At 43.9% G+C, this 18,679-nt stretch overlaps 1 protein-coding gene across 6 annotated transcripts in view; it reads left to right on the forward strand.

Moving 5' to 3' along the window:
- The window catches only part of jakmip2 (janus kinase and microtubule interacting protein 2), a 209,158-nt gene that overhangs the window by 168,649 nt on the left and 21,830 nt on the right, over positions 1-18,679 (forward strand). For all 6 annotated transcript variants that reach the window (XM_033029941.1, XM_033029937.1, XM_033029943.1 and 3 more), the window contains 4 exons: positions 2,520-2,618; positions 5,035-5,133; positions 8,244-8,297; positions 11,853-11,918. In XM_033029941.1, the coding sequence (XP_032885832.1) occupies positions 2,520-2,618; positions 5,035-5,133; positions 8,244-8,297; positions 11,853-11,918 (318 nt within the window). The remainder of the gene's footprint in view (positions 1-2,519; positions 2,619-5,034; positions 5,134-8,243; positions 8,298-11,852; positions 11,919-18,679) is intronic.

The raw sequence follows: 18,679 nt of genomic DNA on the forward strand, positions 1-18,679 counted from the left end.
CTGCGATTTACCTATATCCTTCTAAACCTATCCTATCCTTGTAACTGTCCAAATGTTTTTTTTAAACACTGTGCTAGTACCGGCCTCAACTATCTCCTCTGGAAGCTCATTCAATATTACTCACCACCCTTTATGTAAAAACAAGTTTCCCCTCAGTTTCCTATTAAATCTTTCCCTCCTCACCTTAAACCTGTGTCCTCTGGTTCTAGATCCCCCTACCCTGGGGAATCCCCCTCATACCCTCGCCCCTCATCCTCCTGCATTCCGAAGAATAAATTCCTAGCCGGCTCAGCCTTTCCCTGTAGCTTAGTCCCTGGGGTCTGGACAACATCCTCATAAATGTTCTCTGTATTCTTTCCAGCTGAGGGGGATAAGGGGGAGAAGAGTGGAGCGGGGAGAAGGGGGGAAGAGGGGGGAAGGTAAGAAGGGTGGGGGGGGGGGGGAGAGGGGAGGGGAGAAGGGTAGGGGGAGTGGAGGAAGAGGGATGGGGGCAGTAGGGGGGGGAGAGGGGAGTTCAGTCTACACTCACTGATCCCATCCCTGTGAAAAGAGACGGTGATTAGATCTGGAAGCGGACGAATACATTTATAAATAAAACTGAACGACTCAGACATCTTTTCATTTGCACAATTGATTTTATTGTATTAATTTTAATATATTAATGTTTAAAATGCGTGCATTGAAGGAAGAATATTTTACACCCCATCTGTGGTCCCGAACCCCAACCCTAACCCCAACCCTAACCGGGCGTCGCCCACAGGACAGCACACGTCATCGTGTGGCAGGGCGCATGACATGATGAGACACCCAAATGTTGCCCCTGGATTTTGAACATTCCAAAATCCTGGGGCGACAGGGACGCACCGCGCGTTACCGTGCGTCACTGCATGCGTCACCACGCCTCACCACGCATCACGCCCACGTCATGACGTGACAAACTATTTTTCAGCTGTCACCTAAATGTCGCACAACTGGGACAGGCCTTCATAGTGCCAAAGACCCAAATTCCGAACCAGACCTCGGGTGCTGTCTGTGTGAAGTTTGCACATTCTCCCTGTGACTGTATGGGCTTCCTCTGGGTGCTCCGGTTTCCTCCCACGTCCCAAAGGTTTATAAATTAATTGGTTTCTATAAATTGAACCTAGTCTGTAGGGAAATTGTGAGAAAGTGGAATAAAATAGAATTAGTGGTAAAAGCAGTTCGATGTTGGCAACAACAGGAAGGCAGATTTTTATCTGAATATTAGGAAAATTAAATTAGGAAAAGGGGAGGTGCAATGAGACCTGAGTGTGCTTGTACATCAGTCACTGAAAGTAAGCATGCAGGTACAGCAGGCAGTGAAGAAGGCTAATGGCATGTTGGCCTTCATTGCGAGAGGATTTGAATTTAGGAGCAAGGAAGTCCTACTGCAGTTGTACAGAGCACTGGTGAGACCGTGCCTGGAGTATTGTGAGCAATTTTGATCTCCTAATTTGAGGAAAGTCATTATTGCTATTGAGGCAGTGCAGCGTAGGTTCACCAGGTTAATTCCCGGGATGGCGGGACTGAAATATGATGAAAGAATGGATCGGCTGGGCTTGTATTCACTGGAATTTAGAAGGATGAGGGGATCTTATCGAAACATATAAAATTCTTAAAGGATTGGACAGGCTAGATGCAGAAAAAATGTTTCCGATGTTGGGGGAGTCCAGAACCAGGGGTCACAGTTTAAGAATAATGGGTAGGCCATTTAGGTCTGAGATGAGGAAAAACTTTTTCACCCAGAGAGTTGTGAATCTGTGGAATACTCTGCCACAGAAGGCAGTGGAGGCCAATTCACAGGATGTTTTCAAGAGAGAGCTCGTAGGGCTAAAGGAATCAAGGGATATGGGGAAAAAGCAGAAATGGGGTACTGATTTTAGATGATCAACCATGATCATATTGAATGGCGGTGCTGGCTCGAAGGGTCGAATGGCCTACTACTGCACCCATTTTTTTCCTAAATTGCCTATGTTTCAATGATGGTTGCCATGGACTCGTTGGGCCGAAGGGCCTACTTCCATGCTGTATTTCCGAACAAATAAACATTACGGCAAGCTTTCCAAAGTAACTTGCATAAAGCAGCCAAAATCATGAGAGGAATAGATAGGGTAAACACATGGAGTCTTTTGCCCAGAGTACTGGAATCGAAAACCATAGGACTTTGTTTAAGACGAGAGGGGAAAGATTTAATAGTGACCTGAAGGGATAACTTTTTCTCACAAAGAGTGCTGGGTATATGGAACGAGCTGCCAGAGGAGGTAGTTGAGGCAGATACTATAGCAACGTTTAAGAAACATTTAGATAGATACATGGATAGGACAGGTTTTGAGGGATATAGGCCAAACGCAGGTGGGTGGGACTAGTGTAGAGGGGACATGTTGGTCGGTGTGGGCAATTTGTTCTGAAGGCCCTGTTTCTACACTTCATGACTCTATAACCAGTGACCAGGTTTATAATTACAGTCATGGCATTTTAATTTTCAATATCCTTCCTTACAGATTGACAAACTGGATGCCGAGTTGAACCGATTGCAACAAGAAATTCAGGATTCTCGAGACCAGAACGAGTTGTTAGAATTTCGCATTCTGGAACTGGAGGTAAGATGAAGTTGCAAGAAAGGGTTTTATGATTTATATGTCATGTTGGCAAGCGTTAATTAATATAAAAGCCTTCTTCATTGATACAGCACAAAAACCATAAAATAAATGACAAATGAATAGATCAGGAACAGGATAAGGCCAGTCAATGAATTGGACAAACTCCATTATTCAATTAGATCATGTCACACCAGCATTAGCTCTATTTTCCTGCCTTTATTCCGCTTTCCTGAATTTATCCAGCAACATCTCAGTCTCAGACCTGAAAGATCCTTTTCTATTTTGGGAGATGGTGTTACAGGTGGAGGAGCATCCTGGTGACACAACGGACAGAACCACCGTCCTCACTTTCCAGTGATCCGGGTTCAATCCCAAGAATGAGTGGATTAACACATGATGAGCATTTGACAGCACCAGGGCTCCACTTGCTGGAGTTTAGAAGGATGAGGGGCACCTCATTGAAACTTAGCGAATAGTGAAAGGCCCGGATAGAGTGGATGTGGAGAGGATGTTTCCACTAGTGAGAGAGTCTAGGACCGGAGATCATAGCCTCAGAATAAAATGATATTCCTTTAGGAAGGAGATGAGGGGGAATTTCTTTAGTCAGAGGGTGGTAAATCTGTGGAATTCATTGTGGCAGAAGGCTGTGGAGGCCATCAATGAATATTTTTAAGGCAGAGATGGATAGATTCTTGATTAGTACGGGTGTCACGGGTTATGGGAAGAACGCAGGAGAATGGGGTTGCGAGGGAAAGATAGATCAGTCATGATTGAATGGTGGAGTAGACTGGATGGGCCGAATGGCCTAATTCTGCTCCTATAACTTATGACCTCCAGTGATGTCCATGTGGCGTTTGCATGTTCTACTTGTGATTGTACTGCTGCTGGGTGCTCGTGTTTCCTGTCACATTCCAAAGACGTGTGGGTTGGTAGGTTAATTGTTCATAGTGTTTGGGTAAGTGATAGAATCTGGGGAGAGCTAATGGGGATATGAAGAGAATAGAAAATGGGATTAATGTTGGATCAGTGTAAATGAGTAGTTTGATGGTCAGGGTGGACTTGGTGGGCTGAAGGGCCTGTTTAGATGCTGAATCTCTCTACAACTCTTAACTAACATCATCTGTTTGGAGGTGATGTGAAGATTTCACTGCGTGGTATAATTGGTGGAAAATTAATGAGATTGCAAAGAGAATAAAATAGTGTAGTGGAGAGTGGTATTTGATGGATTTGGTGGGATAATGCCATGTTTCTGTGCTGTGTGTCTATGACCAGCCCCTGATTGCAGAGCTCAGAATTGCTTCTTGACATGAATGTTAGGAGCGACACGATAGCGCAGCGGTAGAATTGCTGCTTTACAGCCGCAGCAGCCGGATTTGTGCCTGACTACGGGAGCAGCTGTCAGTACAGAGTTTGTACGTACTCCCCATGGCCTGCATGGGATTTCTCCCACAGAAATATAGTTTCCTCCCACACTCCGAAGACGTACAGGTTTGTAGGTTAATTGGCTTTGGTAAAATTGTAGTGTGTAGGATTGTGCTAGGGATCGCTGGTCGGCATGGACTCAGTGGGCCAAAGGGCCTGTTTCTGCTCTGTATCTCTAAACTAAACTAAACTAACTCCTGGCTTAATATTGTTCTTGATTCTGTATGAAATGGACTCTCTATACTTACCCTCACAAACCCTTGTAATATGTTAAATAGCTTAGTCAGACCTTATTAAAATGTATCTGTTAATTTTCCATTAATTTGTGGCTGACTAAGCCAGCCATAAAGAGTTAAGTGTATGTAGGCTTAACACATCCTGATTAAAAATTGATTGAGTGATTGGAGCCATATTCCTGGCAAGCAGAACATGAGTTATAATTGGAAATTTGTTCCGATACGTAACAGTTTGTTTGATGTGGGCTGCCCCACAATGTGTGAGGAAAGGTTGTCACTGTTAGTGTCACTTCATATCATTGCTTAAACTGACTCTGGTGCTACTGAGACTGCATCTCTATAGTCTTGTCATTTTCCTTTAAAACATCACATTATTTGCTACAATTTAGACAGCTACATGGATAGAGGGATATGGGCCAAATGCAGACAGGTGGGACTAGTGTAGGTGGGACATGTTTGTCGGTGTGGGCAAGTTGGGTCAAAGGGCCTGTTTCCCCACTGTATGACTCCATGATTTACTCTTAAACTGTGTGGGTTATTATTCAGGTGATTAATTAATTTTAGCTTTGCTACCTCTTCATCTGGAGCACTTGATACTTGGTTACAAATGCTCTTTCACCCACAGGTACCAACTTCACTGTGTAATCTTCAAAGATAAATGCACCAAAAGCATCAATCCATGATTTTGTAAATAGTGTGGTCTCCTTGAACTGATTGAATGTTTACTAATTTGTTATTTATGCTTGTTCCGCTTGCAGGAGAGGGAAAGGAGATCTCCTGCCTTTAACCTCCAGATCACGCCTTTCTCAGAAGGTGTGAGTGCTCTTCAGATCTATTGTATGCAGGAAGGTGTGAAGGTATGTATTGCCCCATCTCCAAATCAAATTCCCTTCTTGAAATTAAGAATGATAGTAATCACAAAGATTAAATGACAAAAATGATGACGGGGGCAAGACAAAAGGACATACATTCCCCATTATCCACCAAAAAAGATTTCTTGCAGATGGATATATCAAATTGATATTTTATTTAAATCTATGGAATGGTACATCGATTATGTGAAAAATTAACATTATTGGACCCTGCAAAAAATGCGGCTAACTCTGTAATAATAACAGTAATTTCCTGCTTGTCTTGTTTACGCCACACATCATATTTGGGTAGATTACTGTTAAGGCCAAGGTTCTACTACGTTCGAGTTAATCAGTTTCAGTAGCATTTTTAATTTTTATGATTTACAAGGACGTTGAAAGAAGATGAAATGATGGGTTTCAAAGGAGAACAAAATAAATATTTGAAGTTTAATTATTTCCAGAGCTGTGGGGAAAGAACAAAGGGGTTGATGTAAATGGATGGCTCTTTCACAAAGTCATTCCTAAGCATGATTATCAAATAGTCTTTCGGTGTTATATCATTTGATTATTTTAGTGCTATAATTGTTCACCATCAAGTTTGTTGGCAGTGAAACATCTGTGTCACTGCTTGAACTTTGTAAATTCAGGATTATGGAGGAGTGAGCATGATGATGACTTTCGGATTAATCCAGCTGGTAGTTGTCAAAGACATGATGGGCCAAACGCCCATAATCTCTACTGCAAATGTCACTCCCTCTGTAGATCTCTTCCTGTTTCCCTGGTGATTTCCAGGAAACTACCACCTCTCATGTTGAAAAGCAAAGGGAATGTCAGGCATGGAATTCCCACACTTCCATCTGGCATCAGGCCTGATCATTCCTAGAGCCTTAATATACTTCAGATAGACACAAAATGCTGGAGTAACTCAGTGGGACAGGCAGCATCTCTGGAGAGAAGAAAACCATGCCTTCTCTCCAGAAATGTTGCCTATCTCACTGAGTTACTCGCATTTTGTGTCTATCTTCAGTGTAAAGCAGCATTTGCAGTTCCATCCTCCACCTTAATATACTTACCTCTACCACAAATCAGTATGCCTCTGCCTTCCTCCTACGTAGACTGCTACAATAGGATTAAGCATCTATTCTGCTGGGTACCAAACTTGCATTTAATTGGTACACATGCACACGTATGCACATATATCTACAAGAGTAATTGTCCATTGTCAGAAACAAATGCATTTGGAAGTCAATTGCCCTTTAGTGATTAAATTGGCATGAATTGCAATGTTTAGTTCTGGCCAGTCATTTGTAGTTTGCTTAAAAAGCATTCAACAATCTAATTTGTCCTTATTTCTAAAACAAATGATTACCTTCCTCTGTAATTATCACCCATCCCTCAATGCTCTGTTAGTCTTTCCTATTCTTTGGTGTATGGTTGCTGGCACTTAAGTTCCTGTGACTTGTAGTTTGCAAGAAAAGTGGGGTTACTGTTGAATGTCTAATTCCTTTCTTTCAAAGAATGGTTGAATTCGTCCAGTTCCATTGCATTGCATCTGACAATAAATGAAGGCCTGGAGGACCAACACACAGAATGCATCACTGATTGCTTGAAAGGTGGCAATGCAACATTCATCTATTGACATTTAATTTCCCTGTGTAATCTGAGCTACTCAAGGTGAAGGATAATGAGCCACAAAGGCATACACAGCACCTCAACACATATGTGTAGGAAAGAACTGCAGATGCTGGTTTAAATCGAAGGTAGACACAAAATGCTCGAGGAACTCAGCGAGACAGGCAGCATCTCTGGGGAGAAATCTCCAGAGATGTTGCCTGTCCCACTGAGTTACTCCAGCATTTTGTGTCTACCTCAACGCTTACTGTACATTAGGAGTTATAGTCATAAAGTGGTACAGCGTGGAAACAACATGTCCCAGCTGCACTAGTCCCACCTGCCAGCATTTGGTCCATATTCCCCCAACCCTGTCCTCTCCATGTACCTGTCTAACTGCTTCTTAAATGTTGGGATAGTCCATGTCTCAACTACCTCCTCTGGCAGCTTGTCCATACACCAACCTCCCTTTGTATGAGTTCACATTTTAAAATGTAAAAGCTTTTAGAAGTTGAAACATAGACAGATGCAGCAAGAAATGGCATTGAGGGATGTGCTGACATTTTAATTGTTGTCCTAATTGTGACTATTGATGGAAAATTCAAACAACTCTCGTCTCACCCTCAAATAATGTAATTGAATCATTGACGTCAGCCTGAAAAAAGACATTTATTTGGTGTCCTTTTGGAACAATGTTACCCCCAGTTCGTGAGAACCCCATTCCAGGTCCGGGTTCTGAATGCAAATACAACAATAGAGCTTCATCCCTCTCCCTTAGCAATTGCTATCAAAGCGGCAATGAATAGAACATTTGCTTCCAATGTGGTCTTCAGGCGTATAGAGGATAGAAGTTCCAGGGGCTGGATACAGAGGTAAGGCTCCTTTTCACTGCTCTGTTATAGTCAGAGTAATGAACCCACCCAAGTCAAGTGTCGTCCTGCCCCATGGCTCTTTCCCAATCTCCTTGAGCCTGCCTAAGATTGGAAATTACTATTGAAATACATATGTTTTATGCTGTGGCACATTTGCCAATAGGAAACGGCTGCCAATTGAGGAAAGACTTGTATTGCATTAAACCAGCTTCATTTCAAACCCTGGTCCAGAATAACATGTTGACATATTGTGTCCATGTGAAATCTCAGAAGTCAAATCTGCATCTCTATCCTGGTGTCATCAGAGAGACCAACTGCTTCCATGTATATATTGCTACATTTGTCAACATTTCAGAACTCTCTGCACCAGCCCCAATACCACCTCCAACAGTGTGAAATCATCTATGTGCTATGTCCTTTCTCCTGAAGGCAATAGGAACATTCTATGCATTTCCTCCCTACATTCTCACCATGACCTGCTGTCTCTGTGATACATTCAGAGGGATGTGTGATACAAAGCAAATGTTAATTGGGTTAAAAACCATTGTTAGATTTATGCTGGTTGATTTTTTTAATTTATTTTTGCAACACCTAACATGCTAAGTTTCTGTGGATTACCTTTCTTCACAGGATGTGTCCATCCATGAACTCATCAAACAGCTGGACATACTCGGAGATAATGGGGTAAGTTGGTTTCCAACACAGAGTTGTGCATGTACACAGACTGTTACTGTTACAAGCACTGCAAATTGTTTTCTCTTTATAACAAATGTTCCTCCTTCCCCCCAAGCGTGACGTTCCAGTGCATGTTCATGTGATAGGAGCTGAATTAGGCCATTCGGCCCATTAAGTCTACTCTGCCATTTATTCATGGCTGATATTTCTCTCCCTTCTAACACCATTTTCCTTCATTATCCCCATAACCCCTGACAACCATACTAATTAACAATCAATCTATCTCTGCCTTAAAAAAATATAAATTGAAAGCCTCCACAGCCTTCTGTAGCAATGAATTCCACAGGTTCACCACCCTCTGACTAAAGAAATTCCTCCTCATCTCCTTCCTAAAGGAATGTTCTATAATTCTGAGGCTACTCTGGTTCTAGACTCTCCTACTAATGGAAATATCCTCTCCACATCCACTCTATCCAGGCCTTGCACTATTCAGTAAGTTTCAATGAGGTCCCCCTTCATTCTTCTAAACTCCAGCGAGTACAGGCCCAGTGCCATCAAACGCTCATCCTACTGTACGTTCAATGATAGTCAATAGTCGATGATAGTAAGCTCACTGTAAACCATGTGTAATTTAAATTTACAGGAGTGTTTATTGTCTCTGTAAATGGTACGAGCACCTAGCAGCCATTGCCACCAAGTCTAGTCCAGTCCAAGTCCTCATTAACATTCAGATGTCAGAGTGGTGTCTGACAGTGAGCTCCACACAGCCCATGTCTGAATCGATACCATCTAGCTGAGATATAGATGCATTGGGGGGATGGAGCTGCAGTAGCCAAGGCCCAGGTTGTTATGGAGTCAGGTGGTGTTTTCCAGTTCCTCTTGGCCACATGATGTGCTTGCCACTGAGATCCACTTACTAAGACCAACAGCTGATATTGGTCTGGATGTGTATGAACCAGCCCTGGCCAGTCCAATCCAACAATGCCATTCTGGGTGCCCCTGACATCCTGAAAGCATAGACCAGGTTCTAAAGTGGATATTTTTAAGGCAAAATTCTTGATTAGAACATATGTCAATGGTTATTAGGAGAAGGCAGGAAAATGGGATTAGGAGGCAGAGATCAGCCATGATTGAATGGTGGAGTTGACTCGATGGGCTGAATGGCCTAGTTCTTCTCCTATAACTTGTGAACGTGAACTAAATGGGATCCAGGTAACTGGGCTAGCTGCCCGTCTTTCGGCTTGGAGATACCAATCCACACTATAGGGTGAAACCCTTTCTTGGGTCAGTATATTTCCAATAATTGCCTTTAAAGATCATTCCTGTTCATAAGATGAATTCATAGGGCACAGTAACATAATTAGGCCATTCGGCCCATCAAGTCTGCTCACGTTCACAAGTTATAGGAGTAGAACTTGGTCATTCAGCCCATCAAGTCAACTCTGCCATTCGATCATGGCTAATCTATTTTTTCCTCTCAAGCCCATTCGTCTGCCTTCTCCCCATAACCTTTGACACCCTTACTAATCGAGACCCTATCAAACCCTGCTTTAACAACACCCAATGACTTGCCGTTCACTCATGACTGGAAACATCCTCTCCACATCCATTCTATGCTGAGCATTTATTTATACCACTGGGTTGCAAGCTGCCCAATCGTAATATGAGATGCTCTTCTCCAATTTATGTTTGGCCTCACTCTGACAATGGAGGAGGCCCAGGACAGAAAGATCAGTGTGGGAATGGGAAGGGCAGTTAAAATGTTTGGCAACCAGGAGATCATGTAGGCCGAGGTGGTGGACTGAGCAAAATTGTTCAGTGAAATGATCGCCGAGTCTGCGCATGGTCTCGCCAATATATAGGAGTCCGCACCTGGAACAGCGGATACAGTCAATGAGGTTGGAGGAGGTGCAAGTGAACCTCTGCCTCACCTGAAAAAACAGTTGGGGTCCCTGGACAGAGTCGAGGGAGGAAGTATAGGGACAGATGTTGCATCTCCTGCGGTTGCAGCAGAAAGTACCTAGGGATGGTGTGGTTTGGGTTGGAAGGGATGAGTTAAGCAGGGAGATGCGAAGGGAATGGTTTCCGCGGTAAGCAGAAAGGGGTGGAGATGGGAAGATGTGACTAGTGGTGGGATCCCGTTGGAGGTGGCGAAAATGTCGGAGGATTATGTGCAGTATGTGCCGGCTGATTGGGTGGAAGGTGAGGATGAGGGGAACTCTGTCCTTGTTATGACTGGGGGAAGGGGGAGCAAGAGAAGAACTGCGGGGTACCAAGGAGACATGTGTGAGAGCCTCATCTATGATAAAGAATGAAGACATCATGGATGTCCTGATATTAAACACCTTATCTCGGGCACAGTTGCAGCATAGGTGGAATTGTGACATCTACAGCTCATTTGGGGTCTTGTACAGGGTGATGCTCAAGGATCCTCAGCTACATTATGTTCCTGTGCAGTGCGTCTGTGTTGATGTAATGTTTTTATGTGCCTGGTTGTGTGTTTGTGGTTGCATGTAGATGTAGTTAAAGGTATGTGCTTAGTATGTGATTGTGCAAACAGGTGAAGGTGGCAAATAGTTGTATGGTAAGAATGTTAATATTTCCCTGCTTTACAGTGCACTGTGATTCCCCTTGAAACCACCGTTACTATAAACCCCATCAAGATTGATGTGATGTTAAAAATGTCACTATTTTCTGATACTCAAATCAGTCCTGTCAGCTCAGCTATTTACGTCCAGTCACTGATCTAATATTGAAAGTGGAGATTAAATCTGCTCTGTGCAGTGCAGGCAACCAAACAATCTGGCAGTTTGATGATGGCTCTTAATTGTTCAGTGGAAACTATTATTGACATTCTGTATTTCTTGTGGAGTGTGTAGTGCGTTTTGAGTGGAGATGTACTTTAGATAAACAGATTCCAGCATAATCCCTAGCCTGGAGCTTGCGTTTTGTACATCAAAGACCACCAGCATTTGTGGACACCCCATGGCCTAGTTCACTTAGAATAACTAATAATTTATTGTATGTTTATTCCTGTTGTTGTTGGACCTAATGTGCCTGAAAAATCATAAGGTTATACGTGATAGGAGCAGAATTAGACCATTTGGCCCATAAAGTCTACTCCGCCATTCAATCATGGCTGATTTATCTCTCCCTCCTAACTCGATTCTCCTGCCTTCTCCCCATAAACCCTTACACCCTTGAAAGGTGCGGGCCATCTAAATTCCATTGTTTCGACTCATATCCGGTGCATACTCTTTTGTCTTGAAAATCACTGATTTTGGCTTCCAGTCGTATGCTATTTATGACTTGAACTGAATGAAGGTCACAGACTGACTCCATCAGAGAGTGTGCCGATTTATTTTTCCAATCAACTATTCTAGTTGTGATGTTAAATAACTGGTCTGAAGATGTATTTGAAGAGCCATATGGGTTGCAGTAGAATTTCATCCACTGTTATATTTCTGCTATTTCACCAGGTATTGCTTGTATTTATGCTGATCTGTCTTTATGATGCAGATGCATTTTAGAGGAAACTATTTATAGGCATTTTATTTTTCATAGAATCTCAGAAATGAGGAGCAAGTGGCGATTATCCAGGCAAGCACTGTGCTGTCTCTGGCTGAAAAGGTAAAGTTACATGCTTTTGCTTGTGATCCTTTTGGATTTTTTAAGGAAGTAACACCTTACATGAGGTGGCACGGTGGCACAGTGGTAGAGTTGCTGCCATACAGCACCAGAGACCCGAGTTCGACCCTGACTACGGGTGCTGTCTGTACGAAGTTTGTACTTTCTCCCTGAGAGCACGTGGTTTTTCGCCAAGTGCTCCAGTTCTCTCCCACACTCCAAAGACCTACAGGTTTGTAGGTAAATTGGCTTATGTAAATTAAAATTGTCCCTAGCGTATTGGATAGTGCTAATGAACAGCGATCGTTGGTCTGCGCGGAATTGATGGTCTGAAGGGCCTGTTTCCACGCTGCATCTCTGAAGTGCAAACCTGACAGGACTTGGTTAAAATAGACGAGTTGGACTAAAGGGCCTTTTTTACTACTATATAACTCTGACTACCACTGTCCATGCCAAAAGGTATGTCTGGGTGAATATAAGGCAAGGGTAGGGTTGAACTGACGCTGGAATCACTTATTTGCTTGCAATTACTGTGCATTATCCTCTGTTCCATCATTCCTAAGGAAGCACATCTTAGTATGTCAACAGTGCATGCTTTGTGTTTATATCTGCAATGCACTGCTTACATTTCCAAAATAATAATAATAATAATGGATGGGATTTATATAGCGCCTTTCTAATACTCAAGGCGCTTTACATCGCATTATTCATTCACTCCTCAGTCACACTCGGTGGTGGTAAGCTACTTCTGTAGCCACAGCTGCCCTGGGGCAGACTGACGGAAGCGTGGCTGCCATTCTGCGCCTACGGCCCCTCCGACCACCACCAATCACTCACACACATTCACACACAGGCAAAGGTGGGTGAAGTGTCTTGCCCAAGGACACAACGACAGTATGCACTCCAAGCGGGATTCGAACCGGCCACCTTCCGGTCGCCAGCCGAACACTTAGCCCATTGTGCCATCTGTCATCCCAAATAGACCCTTTTCTTATCAGTTCTAGGGGGCTCTGTTGTAGTGTCACAGAGACAAACAGCACGGAAGCAGGCCTTTTGGCCCACCAAGTCCGGGCCAACCATCAATCACCTATTTACACTAATCCCATATTTTTATTCTCCCCATATTCAACTCCCAACTGATTCTATCATTCACTTCCATACTTGGTGATTAATGTGCAGTATTTTTCTCCAGACTAAAAATTATAAGATTGAAAGATCTTGATGTTTTTCTTTCCAACGCAATATTTGGTCATTTTGGTTCCTGCCCCAATCCTCAGCCATTTGCACAACCAATGTGTTGTCATTGGCCCTTGGTTGAACCTAACGAAGTTCACCTTAAAATGATTGTTTGTTTTATCTGAAGCATGTTCTTCTTGTACTACCCTGTGGTAATAACTGATCACACCACCTTGTGGAGATGCAAAGAACTGCAGATGCCGGAATCTGGTGCAGAATACAAAGAGCTAGAATTACTCAGCTGGCCAGGCAGCATCTCAGGGGAACATGGATAGGCAACCTTTTTAGGTCAGGAGCAGAAACATCACATATCTGTGTCCAGAGATGCTGCCTGACCCACTGTGTTACTGCAGCACTTGTGTTCTATACCTTTGATCCTATTCTTTAAAGCATGATCAGACTACATGTTTTCCCACGCTGCATCTAGACTACACTTCTTCCCACCCTGCTTCCTGTAAAGGCTCTATGCCCTACTCACAATTCTTCCGTCTACACTGCATCTGCACCCAGGATGAGGTTTTCCATAATAGATCATCAGAAATGTCCTTATTCTTTAGGAAACGGGGGCTCCCCTCTTCCATTATAGATGAGGCTCTCATTAGGGTCTCCTCGATATCCCACAGCTCTACTCTTGCTCCCCCTCCCCACATTCGCAACAAGGACAGAGTCCCCCTTGTCATCACCTTCCGCCCCATCAGCCGTCACATACAACATATAATCCTCCAACACTTTTGCCACCTCCAATGGGATCCCACATCTTCCCATCTCCACCCCTTTCTGCTTTCCGCAGAGACCGTTCCTTCGCAGCTCCCTGGTCAACTCGACCCTTCCCACCCAAACCACCCCCTCCCCAGATACTTTTCTGGATGCAACACCTGTCCCTTTACTTCCCCCCTCGATTCCATCCAAGGATCCTGACAGTCTTTCCAGGTGAGGAAGAGATTCACTTGCACCTCCTCCAACCTCATCTACTGTATCCGCTGTTCCAGGTGTCAACTTCTGTACATCGGCGAGACCAAGCGCAGGCTCAGTGATTGTTTTGCTGTACACCTCCGCTCAGTCCGCCTTCACCTACCTCCCGGTTGCTCAGCACTTTAACTCCCCCTCCCATTCCCAATCTGACCTATCTGTCCTGGGCCTCCTCCATTGTCAGAGTGAGTCCCAGCACAAATTGGAGGACCAGCACCTCATATTATGCTTGGGTAGCTTACACCCCAGCGGTATGAAAATTGTCTTCTCTAACTTCAAATAGCCCTTGATTTTCGTCTCTCTCCATCCCCTCCCACTAGTCTTACTGTCTCCAAAGACATTCTATCTCTGTCCCGCCCACTCCTCTGACATCAGTCTGACCCGAAACACCCCCCATTCCTTCTCTCCAGAGATGTTGCATGTCCAGCTGAGTTACTCCAGCATTTTGTGTCTACCTTTAAGCATGACCCATCTTGCCCTGGATTATTTCCTCATCCTCAGTGGCAAGCCTTCAATTTTTAGAGATCCCACCCCGGTTACTATGGACTCTTCTTTTCCTTGCCATTCTTCCTATCTTTAAAAGCTTTCTCAAATTATGCCTCTAGGTTTCCCCCTCTAACCTCTCTCCTGCTACTCAATCTCCAATTTTTTTGTCCGTGACATTTCCCTTCAAGTGACCTAGTTCAGAAAGAAGATTGATTAAAAGACGCAGCACAGAAACAGATCCTTCATCCCGCCGAGTCCACACAAACCATCCATCACCAATTCTCGAGTTATCCGTTTCTCTGTTATTCCATTTTCGCATCCACTCCCTACACACTAGAGGCAATTTACAGAGGCTGATTAACCTCTGATTAACCTGCACATCTTTGGCATATGGGAGGAAACCAGAGCACTCAGAGGAAACCCACACGATCACAAGAAGAACATGCAAACCCACGGTCAGGATCGAACCTGGGTCTCTGGCGCTGTGAGGCAACAGCTGTGCCACTGTGTTGCTCGAGATGACCCTAGCATATGTACTCCAATGGGACAATCCCCGTGTATGCTACCCCATTCGCCTTCCCCTCCTCTTCCCCTTATTCCACAACTCTGGCTTTTTTCCCCTTTTCCTGGTGTGTGATATCGCTGAACATCGAATGAGCCATAAAGCACAAACCCCTTGGACATACAAACTGCTGTTGTTACTGCTTGTTTGAAACTTTCCTAGCTACCTGTTACCACCTACACCAAATCTTAGTCAATAGAAAATAGACAATAGGTGCAGGAGTAGGCCATTCAGCCCTTCGAGCCAGCACCGCCATTCAATGTGATCATGGCTGATCATCCCCCATCAGTATCCTGTTCCTGCCTTCTCCCCTTATCCCCTGACTCTGCTATCTTTAAGAGCCTTATCTAGCTCTCTCTTGAAATTATCCAGAAACCGGCCTCCATAGCCCTCTGAGGCAGAGAATTCCACACTCACAACTGTGAGTATAAAATAATCAGTGTTTGCCAAGGTTATTCAATCTAAATTGCCCTTTGACTACAAGTGTAAAATTCAATAACTGCTGAGTATCCAAGACTGGTGCTTGTAGCTATGCTGCTTGAATTTCTTTTAATTGACCTCTCTGAAGAAAAGATATCAGATAAAGTGAAAGTGGAGCTGATCTGCTGAATCCCCCTCATTCCCTTCTCCCCCTCTCATTCACTTCATTCGTATCTCTTTCATTTCTCCCTCTCAATTCACTTCTCCCACCCTGAATTTAAACTTTCCACCTTGTGTCTCACTTCAAGAGTTCTGCACCAACCTATTGATCACCTTCTCAAGACTTCATTCAGCATCTTCCTTAAATCACACCTCAAGGAAAATGGCTTAAATAAACACGTATTATTGAGACTGATGACATTTTTTGTGTTATTTCATTATATTCTTTAGTTGTCAATATTTGAGCACAGTACCGTCATGTATGCAGGAGAAAACAATATTGTTTACAGTCAATGGGTTTAAGTTATTGCAAGACACCATTTGTGTGACTAACTCTGGCAGATTGTATGTTTAGATCTAAACCACAGAAAAACTATCTTGCCCTTCTCACTTATCAATTATTCAACTGTCTAAATGCTATGTAATGCCACAGAGCTTTAGTTTAGTTTAGAGATACAGCGCGGCAACAGGCCCTTCAACCCACTGAGCCCACGCTGACCAACGATCCCTGTACACTAGCACTTTCCTACACGCTAGGGACAATTTCATTGGGGCCAATTAACCTACAAACCTATAGGACTTTTGAGTGTGGGTGGAAATCGGAGCACCTGGGGAAAACCCTCGCAGTCATGGGGAGAATGTATAAACTCTGTACAGGCAGCACCCGCAGTCAGGATCGAACCTGGGTCTCCACTGCTGCACCACCATGCCGCCCCTTAGCTGATTGTATTTGAGTTTTTCTGCAAAAGATATGTCATATGAATTCCTACTGCGTATAGTTTTATGTTCAGATTAAAAGCATATCAAGCTGTAGGATTCACATCTGCTTGGATAACTGGTAATGTGATACGGCTGCTTTGTCAAACTCTAATAGTTGTGGTTTATGGAAATCTTGGAAGTCAATGACCTGCTGCTCTCTAGTGGTTATACTGTGGAATTGCTTGTGCAAAACTAGCATCTGCAGTTCCTTCCTACACATAAAGCACTGGTTTAACTCAGTGGCCCTGGGTGCATCTCTGGAGAACGTGGATAGGTGGCATTTTGGGTCAGGACCCTTCTTCAGACGGAACTGCTAGTGTTGTCTGATTCCAACTGTGAGAGATTTCAATTTTTGCCATGTCTGGTTGGAATCTGTCCTGGATGCTTTCATAAATAACCTCCCACCTCCAACCACCCCATCCAATTCCATCCACTTCAAGCGGCCTTTAACCATTTTATGCAATATTAGTTTAATTATGTAACATTTCTTTTGGAAAATTCATCACACTGGGCCACTAGTTGCTACAAGTAGCTCTTATGAATGCATATTTATGCAACGAGTTGGTCCAGAGACCGCATGTGCTGCTAATGCTTGCTAAATGTGTGGAGCAGACGGATTGTCCTGTCACTGGCGTGCAGACCCAGTTTAATAGTGCTGCCATTTCAGGGTGCAATGATCCAGCTCACGCAATCTCTTAACCATGCACAGCTGAGCAAGCAATCCTCATCCTCAACACTATTTGAGCATGGGCAGCTGAGAAGTACAGCTCTCCCTGTGACAGAAGATGGACACAAAACGCTGGAGTAACTCAGCGGGTTGGGCAGCATTTCTGGAGAGAAGGAATAGGTGGCATTTTGGGTCGGAACCCTTCTTCAGACTGAAAGATAGAGAAGGCGAGAGCAAAATAGGGCCAGGGACAGATGACCTCAGGAAGGGTGACATCCATAATGGCCCATTGTTGACTGAGGAAGATGTGCTAACGACAGAGATCCCAGTCTCCCTGTGACTGCCTGGCTCTCCACTGGGGGCTCCATCTTTCTCTCGCATCCCACAAACCTGGGGGTTGGCAGGTTAGTTAGCTGCTGTAAAATTGACCCTAGTCTGCAGGTAAGTGGTAGAATCTGGAGAGAGTTAATGTGAAAATGAAAATAATTAAAAAATGGGACTATTGTGCGATTAGTGTAAATGGGTAGTTGATGGTCAGCAAAGTGGGCCGAAGAGCCTATTGTGATGCTGAATCTCTCTACAAATCTTGTCTTAATGTACATCAAACATTTGTAGGTGATATGAGGATTTCACTGACTGTTGCAATGTTTGCCAGGTAGTTGAGGCTTTCTGTATTTCTTTAAATTTTCTCATCTAAGGTGTGAGCTGTGACTCCTGACTACAGTTGCTCCTAAGCAAGTTAAAGAACAAAGAACAGTACCGCACAGGAACGTGGCCCCTCAGCCCACAATGTTTGTGCAGAACATGTGTTCTCATCTGCCAATATATGATCCATATCTCTCTCCATGCACTTCGATATGCCTATTGATAAATCTCTTAAATGCCACTATCAATGCTGCCTCCACCACCATCCATGGCAATGCATTCCAGGCCCCCACTACTCAATGTGTAAAGAAACCTGCCCAGCACATGAATTCATAACTTCATAAGATAGGAGCAGAAGTAGGCAATTCGGCCCATCGTCTACTCCGCTATTCAACCATGCCTGATCTATCTCTCCTTCTTAACGCCATTCTCCTGCCTTCTTCCCATAACTCCTGACACACGTGCTAATCAATTAAACATCTCCAGTAAACTTACCCCTCTAACCTTATAGCTATGCCCTCTAGTGCCAGACATTTCCACCTTAGGATAAAGGTTCTGACTGTCTACCCTATCTATGCCGCTCTTAACTTGATATACTTCTATCGTCTCCCTTCAACCTCCGATGTTCCAGCGAAAGCAATCTAAGTCTATCCTATCTTTCTCTGGAGCTGAAACCCTCTAATCTAGGCAGCATTCTCGTAAATGTAAGCTGGGACTCAAAGGCAACCACTGTGCTTCTTCAGTCTGAGTGGTGTAGACCACCTTTCAGTAAAGGAGGTCAGGTTAAATTGGGCTGCCCTC

The sequence above is a fragment of the Amblyraja radiata genome, chromosome 11 (genome assembly GCF_010909765.2).
Source record: "Amblyraja radiata isolate CabotCenter1 chromosome 11, sAmbRad1.1.pri, whole genome shotgun sequence".
In the NCBI taxonomy this organism is placed as follows: Eukaryota; Metazoa; Chordata; class Chondrichthyes; order Rajiformes; family Rajidae; genus Amblyraja; species Amblyraja radiata.